At 40.7% G+C, this 10,719-nt stretch overlaps 1 protein-coding gene across 1 annotated transcript; it reads right to left on the minus strand.

Annotated features, from left to right (window-relative positions):
- Positions 1–203: 203 nt before the first annotated feature.
- On the minus strand, positions 204–1,310 carry LOC138942749 (uncharacterized). The gene has a single exon (XM_070313215.1). The coding sequence runs from the start codon at positions 1,308–1,310 to the stop codon at positions 204–206; it is 1,107 nt and encodes a 368-aa protein (XP_070169316.1).
- Between the last annotated feature and the right edge of the window lie 9,409 nt (positions 1,311–10,719).

Raw genomic sequence — 10,719 nt, forward strand, 5'->3', positions numbered from 1 at the left:
AATATTTATAAATCTTATGATTCCTTCTCCAGGGCGTATATGAAGAAAGCTAGTCGGAAATTGAATCTCCGTGAGCGCTACTTCCCAACGTCCTTGCAAGTCTATACGTTGAGGCAATTCAGTAGTGAAGCATGTGGTTTTATTCTCCGGAAAAAAACGCATACTGCTATTACTAGGGAGAATCATATAAAATCCTTCTTCCCTCATTTTCGATTCAAAGATTTTAAACTCGAAGCGGGTATCCAAGAATCGAATTTTGAAGGATATCCTTGCCAACTAACTAATAATTGTTTATTGTTACCACGCCCCCTACTTTTTATCACACGTTCGACGATAAATTCTTCTTCTCGCAAGTTTTTAACAACAGATGCTAATTCTTGCTCATAAAAAATTCCGTCTATAACTTCGCCCGCTAAATCGCTTAATTCGTATACGTGCGGTTTTCTCCATTCGAGAACACGGTGAATTTGAAATATTTCTTCGCTCCACTTTGCCTCGTATCCTTTCTCAAAGGCTACTTTTGCTCTACTGACACGCACGAAATCGCCCACGTTATATTTAGCCTTTTGCCCGCGATTCTTTTTCTTCGCCCCATCGCCGTTGTCGTTCCAGCGACGATTCATATTTTCACGCGCGCTTCGCGCATTTTCCCTCGTAACGACTGCAGGTTGCATTTTGATGGTGGAATGTCGCGTATGATTGTAAGCGCGAACGATATCCTGCAAAATATCGATGTAGCGTCGCGTATTTTTGTGCGTAAAATATCGCCACATCCGTTCCTTGAGCGTTCTATTAAAGCGTTCCACTATAGCTGCTTTAATATCAGGATTACGGGCTACACGAAAACGAATATCTTTTTCTTTTAAGAAATTTTGTACTTGTCGAGCAATAAATTCTTTACCTTTGTCGGTCTGCAGGTATACGGGTAGGCGCTCTTTGTTTCTCGAGAATATGCGTTTAAAGGCTTTTACCACGCAGGCACCTGTTTTGTCGCGTAAAGGCTCTACCCAAACGAATTTACTAAGCACATCGATAACCGTTAATAGATATGAATAACCGTCATTATAACTCTTGAGATTACGAATATCGATCAAATCAGCCTCCCATAAGTCATCGATATTTGTCACGTTATAATGTAAGCGTGGAAATTTTCGACGTACCGGACGATGTAATGTGTATGCGTCTTGCGATTTAATCCAATCGATGACCTCGTTACGTGTGAAATTCGGTTTAGCGGCTCGCGATAAATTGGCCGTCGCCGAATAGCCGGCATAGTGCGAGGGACTGTAATACAATTTTTCGAGTTCCATCATTCGAATTTGCTCCAGTCGAGCAATCCTTTTCTTTTCTTTGTCGGAGAATCTGCGTAGCTCGTTAATGTTTTGTCGCCTTCGTCCTCGTCGGCGGATACAAATAGCGTATCTCCTTCGCTCGTTTCGTCTACCTTACGGCTGTACGACTTTGAACGCTCGGTCGAAGTTTTCGGAGTGGAACTTCCGCGCGGAACCACGTTTTTAATACGATGAGATCGGGCGAACGTATATAATAAATCATTATTTCCTATGAGATTGGAAGGAGTGCCTATGTCGTGCAGTAATCGAGCAAACTGAATTCTTCCGGTTGCTTTAAATGTTTTTCTCTCGCGTATCGCGTCGTTTATAAGTTCCGCGATGTTCGAACCCATTATGACGGCGCCGTCTATAGTTACGAGTCCTCGTCTATCCCAGCTAATCTTAGATGTCGGAATATCGATCAAGTATTTTAATATTGCACGCGCTTTGTCACGATAAGATTTCGGTACACTTCCGAGTATTTTTTTGATCATTTCAGCCGATTGCGCGCGTTTTTTCCCGAAACTACTGCTACTACTACTAGCGCTCCCGTCACCGCGGTCGCTGCTAATTAAAGCTGACGTTTCCATAAATTCGTTATCGTCGACATCCAAATTCGTGTCTTCGTTCTGCTCGTCATTAATGTCCTCGTCGTTATCCTGCTCATCCTCGCGTAAGCGTTTTTTAGCTTCCCGAGCAAAGTGAAGATAGCGTTGGAGTACTTCCTTATACAATTTCCATCTTTTGTCCTCGTCGACAGGAATCGTGAGGTTGAGAATACGCCACATCTCCGCATCGAATCGCGATAAAGCTGTTCCCGGTGTTCGTACTGAATTATTATTATTATTTACATTTTCCGCATTTGATATTCCCGTATTTTTTTTCGACGAGTTATCAGGCATCGCAATAGATGTCATTTCCGGTTGCTGTTGCATTCGCTGCATTCTCTCAAGATTTTCGGTAGATATCAAAACCATTTTCTTAGCTCTCTCCATTGTTCAAAATACAGCTGATAAAACTTTCCTTTTTTATTATCTTTCCTAGAATGTACGGGCTGTATAGGATTGTATTTTTCTTTTTCATTCACTGATAAAATCCGAGATAATATAGCCCCTAGTATAGGTCCGATAAGATAGGGTAAAAATCCACCTCGTTGTACTAACAATTTTCTTTTAGTCTTCCAATTACCTTGTTTTGCCGCAACATGCCGTAGGGCCGTTTTATGTTTGGCTAATCGCTTTTTATCGCTACAACGAAGCGGTACGTTACCTTTTAACGTATTGAAAATGCACTCTTGAATGCACTTTATGAGCTTATTGTCGGCGGTACGTAAGAATGCTGTTCTTTGATTTTTTTCAAATGACACAAAGTTTTTAAAAGACATATATTTCTCTCTCCGATAGACCGTCTAGCATGCTTTATTGCACTATTCGATGACGTCAGCTTTTTATCGGGATCTTCTTTTTTCACCATTACGCTGTAATTACACGACTGACAAGTTGCGAACAGGAATTTTACCCTTTATACGCCCCCACTTCTATTATTCGATCTGCGCGGAATGTAAGCGTAATGCAGCGTATCGTCGGGAAAGATACACGTACGAAAGCGATATTCGTCTGGAGTCGATTGTTTCAAATCGAGCAATAAATACCCGTGAGGTCTCGATGTAGCGTCACAGTAGGCTTCTTCCATAAATTTTGGATCGTCGGGATATACCTGGCGCGCTAGATGACGTATTTGAGCGCGATCGCGTGAATTTTTGAAAACTACTATGTAATTTGCGTTGAGAGATATGTCACGCTGTCCGCGACCTTGATGAAAGAGATTTTGCGAGATGAGTATAACACTGAGATTTTTATGATGACTTCCTTTGGTAAACAGATCTACGATAGCGTCGCACGACGAAGATTCCCTCATAAGATCGTCGATTATTACTAATTTTGGCGAAAGCCGTTGGAATAATCTTCCGGACGCGGTAACCCCTCGCGAAATTCGATGATATTTTTCTTCGATTTTATCATAGCATTATTATCGTAACCGGTTTTTTGTGTTCTTTTCTCTTCTTCTTTTTCACTCGCGTCACATTGTAAACGTTGATACGCATCTTGCCACTCGGCGTAATAAAATAAAATTCTCTCGAATCGAACATCCGACATGACGGATAAATGACGAAGAAACGTTTTCACGAAAATTGTTTTTCCACATCCTGTAGGCCCGCAGACGATCGACGTCCAAGGATGTTTCAACCGTACATTCATTTTGCGAAATGAACGATTTGGCGTTTACGCGCGCTCTCATAAATAAAAAAGTAATCAGGAATATTTAATAACAATAACAAAAATACGTGCATCGAATATGTTTAATATGTAGATATATGTTGAGAGTAATAAGCTTATCCGCGCTCTGGAAGGCCCACCGCGGCGGCCGCATGCTCGCGCTAGCGTTTTCCCGAGAGCGTACAAGCGAAAAGCACCGCGGGCGATTAGCTGATAAGTAGCCGCGGGAACGATGCTAATAAGCGTATTCGCGGGGACGCGCTCGCGTCAGCGTTTTTTGAGCACCGCTGCTTACGAGCTTATAAGCGGTGCTCTGTGGACGCTTAAGTTAGAAATAAGTTGCTCGTTTAGCGTTCAACTAACATTTGATATTATTTTTGATAGAATGTTCTATGCGCAAAGTAAAGAAGTAAAGGAAATATTAGAGAGGGGTAAAGGAAAAATATAGTCTGTGATTTTTAAGGTGGGAAAAATTTCATATTTATTGATAATAATTTTTTATTTTTTATTTTTATAAAATTAACAATTACGATTTAAAATTATACGTACAATTTCATTAAAGCCGAGTGAAAGTAATTCTTCAAATACAATATTGAAATATACATCTAAAAAGGTTAAATCTCTTATTTGCGTTTGTACATTGCGTTCAATTTCTTGAAAATTATCACTAACCAGGAGTTTTATAATTTCACGATTTATGTAAGCCGTTGGGAGTTTTAATTCTATCTCGTTCATTAAGTAATTGGCGCAGGTGTTGACGGCGTCGGTGATGGAAACTAGCTGTGACAATCGAGCATCCACACATCTTGTAATATTTTCCATGCCGAGAAAAGTTGCTTTCTGCATCACAATAGCGACACTGTGCGTTTTTCGTTTCTTCAGGGGTGGCTGCGCTGAGTGGCCTTCACTTGGACACAGTACAATTGGACACGGTGCAAATGGACACGTTACAAATGGACACGAGATTGTGCACACGGTTCAATTGGACACAGTGCATTTGGACACAGTAATTTTGGATACAGTAGCTTTTGGACACATAAGAAAATACGCATCGTTTACTTGGACACCGCTCAATTGGACACTGTTCATTTGGACACCGTTCGTTTGGACACAGAAAGATGCGTACCGTTCATTTGGACACCGTTCGTTTGGACACCGTTATTTGCCCACCGTTCGTTTGGACACCGTTCATTTGCCCACCGTTCGTTTGGACACCGTTCATTTGTACACAGAAACATGCGCACTGTTTGTTTGAATATGTAACAGATGGAGAGAAATAAAAATCATTTTGGGAAAATATAATCAGTATTCTTATAACACTTTATACTGGTAAATCTATGTAAAATATGAAATCGTGAAAAGGAGATACATTTGAAGGTTATAATATCTGTCAAAATAAAATATATTCATACTTATATATCTCTGATACTGATGTCATTAATTTTACATTGCTTTTAGCACTTTGTTTAGCCTTTCGCATATTTGGATGTCATGCATGGATACAGTGGGTTCCGCCCCCCCTGCGGGGGGGCTCCACTTCCGGAAGATATAACCTAACCCAAACCTATTTCTTATTTAAAACAAAAATTTGGTGTGGATTACGTCGTATAACTTAAATCAAATTTTGGTGTCCAAACGAACGGTGTCCAAACGAACGGTGGGCAAATGAACGGTGTCCAAACGAACGGTATCCAAATGAACAGTGTCCAATTGAGCGGTGTCCAAGTAAACGATGCGTATTTTCTTATGTGTCCAAAAGCTACTGTATCCAAAATTACTGTGTCCAAATGCACTGTGTCCAATTGAACCGTGTGCAAAATCTCGTGTCCATTTGTAACGTGTCCATTTGCACCGTGTCCAATTGTACTGTGTCCAAGTGCACCACTCCCGGCTGCGCTTGCTCCTCCGTCTCTCCATTACTCGCGGATTGTTCCACATTTTCCTTGTAAGTCACTATCACAGCCCTCGTCCCATAAGCGGTGGTGAAGCCGATAGAAATATTGTTGATGATAATCGGACTTGGTTTGGTTTTTTGATTCTCACTTAAGTACAGTCCTATCTATTCCATGTTGAGTTGAAATTGTTGCCAAGTGACGGTATCGAGACAAATTCCGTCCGCATAATTACCCGTTAATTTAACAATTGGCGCGAAATATTCTTCGTTTGTTGCTTGCAAGCCCACATATAGCTTCTTAGTACACGATGAATTAAGAGCATATGTTGTCGATAGTAATAAGTATTGCTGTTCGTTTCTTCTATCGTTGTCGAACTTGTTGTCCGATTTGCTAATATCACAAACGTGTGTAGATTTAACAAAATCGGTTAGATTTTTTTGATCACTGGAAACTTCTTTCGCGGCAGCCATTGTTATTACTTTTTGAATAAAACTGAGAGAACACCAGGCACAACAATGCCGAATTCTTGTAACGCAGCCGAAATGAAGACTTCGTACGGGGAAACTCGAATGAAGGATTTACATCTTCTCGCGCTACTTATATATCGAAATATAAAGAAAAGTGGGGGGAAAAGTTTGTATAGACAATTAAATAACAGGAAAAATCGTGATTTTTCATGTTCAATCTTGTTCAACTGGCTAAAAATTACGCGAAAAAACATCTAGAATCATCTAGAAATTAGATTCGTTACAAGAGAAAAATTTTTCTCTAAACTTTTTTTCTCTAAATACATTTACAATATGTTATAAAGCGTAAATAAATGTTTATCGCCTGTGTAATAAATTTTTATAGATTGTATTGTAAGAGATTATATTGTAAAAAATTTTATAAAGGAGTAATTTTCTAATCGACATAATCACGTCTTTTCTACGAAAATTTTTAAATACGTTTATCGCTACAAAGCTTTTACTTTAGGATCGCTATAACAAAAGTAATAAAAGTAAGTAAATAATATAGTAACATGATAAAAAATAAAATTTTTTTTTTGTCTACTTTATCGCCTTTTTGGAAAACAGGGATTCCTTTTGTCGACGTTCTTTTGCCGGCGTTCTTTTGTTTTCTTCGAACTAATCTAATCTAACTACCTAGAAAGGAAAAATTTTAAATCTTTCAAAGACTTTTCCTTTTTGGAAAAAATTGGGGATATGCGTTTAAATAAATTCTCCGTGCCGAAGTAAAAAAGGTAATTTCGATTTCGACATCATCCGAAGTAACGCGAGTCGTTCCGCGGAAAATAGCGATATAGTGTATTTCACGAGTAAGTGACAAAAATGGCTGGACTTAAAGAGCTATTAGGTAAGTGCATAATTATAGGCTCGAATTTGTCGCCTACGTTAAATAGTGAACGCTATTTATCAGTGTTATCGGACGAATCGGCGGAAATAAATTACTCAGTTTTTCGGGCATTTGCGTGTGCTAGTTCGAATACTATACTCGCTGTGCTATATAGACTAGGCTATTTTGGCAATTATGCCGAGTTGTTGCATATCGCGGGTGAGATAATAGAAATGCGCGAGGCATTTGACCACGAGGAGGAGGATGCAGACGGCCTTATAGCCTTCCTGCTATCAAACCATCGAGGAAACCGCTTAAACGGTAAGCAAAATGTTTTTATTTATATTGTACAATTGTATTGTAATCGAATACGATAGACAGTGATTAATCAAAATTTTCAAAATCATAATTTGTAGATCGAAACACGTCTGCGACTGATGGGCGAGAGACTCCCTCTCAGCTTCGAAAACGTCCGGCTGAAGAAGAGCTCGAAACAGGAACTTCGAGTAAGTTTCGCATAAAAATAAAATAAAAATATTAATCTTTATATACTGATTCTATATTCAATATTGATAAAATATTAAATTTTAGGAAGAGCACGTGTTCAAGAAAGTAAGCGTTTTATAAATTATATTATTAATTTTGTTTCTCGAACGTTCTAAAGCGAGACGTTACGTGCGAAGCCTTGTTTTCATTCCGTTTTTGCGGTTTCTTCGTATCGTTCGATTCTGACAAACACCTCGTTGTCGATAGCCGATTGGCTCTCGGAATCGAACGATCGAAATTCCTCATTTTTTGTAGTACCCGTATCAACCAGGACTATTGTACGTGGATCGAAGAGAAGGTTTTTCGTTAAGACACTTCGTCGCAAGCCTTCACCGGGAGCACACCGAACGCCTCACGCTCATAAAGTTATAATTACACGATAATTCGCGTGTCCGCTCATATCTTGCTGTCGCGTGCGATTACCTAAGACGATCCGGGAGTTGGTGTCGAAAGGAATAAATACTGTTCAACAAACTAAACCCGGACAAATCAATTACGTCCTATCTCTCCGATCGGCGAAACAAATAAATTTTGTTAATGTGGACGTGTAAATCGAAGGCGCGGCTACAGCACGTTCCGCCGAAAACGACAGCGAAGCTGATATCACGGCATCACCAGGTGAGATACAAAATTTTGAAAAGAATAAAAATAACCTAGATGTAATTTTTATTTTATTTATAATTAAATTTTTCTTTTGATTCGACAGTGCAGAGAGGCGGTGGTGGACAAAATGAAGAAGCGACTCCTGAAGAACGAACAGCGCAGCTCTGCAATAACGAGGAAGTAACTGACGTGGATGAGAATGAAGAGGAAGTCGTCGGTGAAGAACGCTGTAATCCCTCGTCGGAGACAGAAGATGGTGAAGAGGAGCCGGAGGTGGAAGAGGAGCAACAACGTCATGAAGTCGGCGATATTAATTTTAATTACGTAGATTTATTGACGGAAAATAGGCGACAATTTAGAAGGTTCGGCATAATCGGAAGAGAAGCGAGTTTCGCGATTCGACCGTTGCTTGAAGGCGGAGATATTTATCATTTGCTAGAAAACGCGTTCCGTGAAATTCACGCATATGCGATAAATTCATGCGAATCTGGCGATTATGTGGGGTTATCTTTTCATTCTGCGGATTTATCTCATGGTCCTGCCGGATTATCTTTTCGTCCTGCGCGTGACTTGACGCATGAAGATATTTGGGGAATTGTGAGTTCGGTAGCGCAGAGCGCGGGAGATCTCGATATTGCGGAACGCTTCGCTATTCGAGTTTTTAACGTTACGGTTCCTTCAGAGCGGGGACGTGTGAAATTAACACGCGAAGATATTGCGAAGCGTTCGATACTAACAATAAAAAATTCCGATAATTTATGTTTTCCCCGGGCTCTTGTTGTAGCGAAAATTTATTGCGAACGCGGTAATTTACGTACGGGAGAATTACATGAAAAATGGAATGCTGTAAGATGCACGCGATCCCCTCTTCAACGGGAACTCGCGTTACAATTAGCACGGGATGTCGGTGTTACGATACCTGAAGAGGGTTGCGGAATTCGGGAAATCGAACGCTTCCAATGTTATTTCGCCGCTGACAATATCGCGATAGTTGTATATAATTTTAGTACTTTCGGTCTCGGAGAAAAATCTATGTACGACGGAACCGCAATACTCGCTTCTCTCGGACGGGAATCGTCGCACCGATTAAATATAATGTATTACGAGAGCTCGCGACATTACAATCCTATTTTAAATTTAAAAGCAGCCGCTGGTTCTCGTAATTATTGTACGTCGTGTAATGTAAGTTTTCGGGACGAAATAGGTCATCCGTGCTTGAATAAATGTCTGCGCTGTTTCGCAGAGTCGGCATGCGTCGATTCCGTTGCGCCTGTGAAATGCGATTCATGTAATCGAACATTTTACGGTGCAAAATGTTTCGATCGTCATCGTAGTAAAAAATCGTATAACGGTAGATCGCCCGCGAGTGTTTGTAATGTCGTGAGATTTTGCAATGAATGCGGATGCGCGGTTAAATCGAATGCGAAACACGAATGCTGCATTTCTTACTGCAGGCTATGTCGGTCGCCGCAATCTCGAAATCATTTATGTCATATGCAACCTCTTCGCAAAACGGTTAGTTCCTCTACCGAACCGTCCTCGTCAACGCCGATGACTACGTCGATATCGGATACGCGAGGAACAACAAAGAGTAAAGAAGCTGCTGGCGAAGAGGTAAACGAGAGCAAAAAGTACCTCGTGGCATTTATATTTTATGATTTCGAAACACGGCAAGACAAGACGCTCGAAGGTACGATGAACGTGAAAAAACATGTACCTACCCTCTGCGTAGCGCAACAGATTTGCGAAGCATGCGCGCAGGAAAACGACATGTCCGTGCGATGCCGATGGTGCGGGATACGCGAATTCATATTCAGACATGATCCAGTGAAACAATTTGTCGAATTCGCAACGCGAAGGACGAAACGTTTTAACCAGATCATATGCATAGCACATAATGCGAAAGCGTTCGACGCGCAGTTTATTCTTCAATACATCGTAGAAAATCGGAATTATTTAGAGCCAAAAATAATTTTGAGCGGTACAAAAATTGTAATGTTATTAGCAGGAAATACAAAATTCATCGACAGTGCTAATTATATGCCAATGCGATTATCTGAATTACCGAAAGCTTTTGGCCTAGGGGACTCTGTGGATAAAGGCACTTTTCCGCATTTATTTAACACTGTCGAAAATCAAACGTATGTCGGACCGTTACCAGACGCGAAATATTATTCTCCTGAAAACATGAAGACATCGGAACGCGAACGCTTTCTCGCATGGCATACGGACATGACGCGAAAAAACACCGTATTCGACTTTCAACAAGAAATTGTTCGCTATTGTCGTACCGATGTAGACATTCTTCGACGCGCGTTTATAGCATTCAGAAAAATTTTTATAAACCGCGGCAACGTATGTCCGTTCGAGGAATGCACCACTATCGCCTCGACGTGTATGACCGTTTTCCGTAAAAACTTTTTGCGCGGAAAGGAAATAGGTATTATTCCTTCCGGTGGTTATAGAAAAGCGAGCAATTATTCGCGTAAAGCTCTACAATGGCTGGTATGGATGGAGCGCGAAATTGGGCATCCTATAAAACATGCGGGGCGTGCGCGTGAATATCGTACGGCTGATGGTACGCTCGTCGACGGATATTATGAAACGACCGCTGTTGAGACGACACAGCGTCACATTTTACAATTTCACGGATGTTTTTGGCACGGGTGTCCGACTTGCTTTCCTTCGAATCGCGATAGAGCGATTTAGTACTCTGCGTTGATACCACTGCTT

The sequence above is a fragment of the Polyergus mexicanus genome, unplaced genomic scaffold (assembly GCF_030449975.1).
Source record: "Polyergus mexicanus isolate NDT 795.1 unplaced genomic scaffold, iyPolMexi1.0 SCAF_23, whole genome shotgun sequence".
Taxonomy (NCBI): domain Eukaryota; kingdom Metazoa; phylum Arthropoda; class Insecta; order Hymenoptera; family Formicidae; genus Polyergus; species Polyergus mexicanus.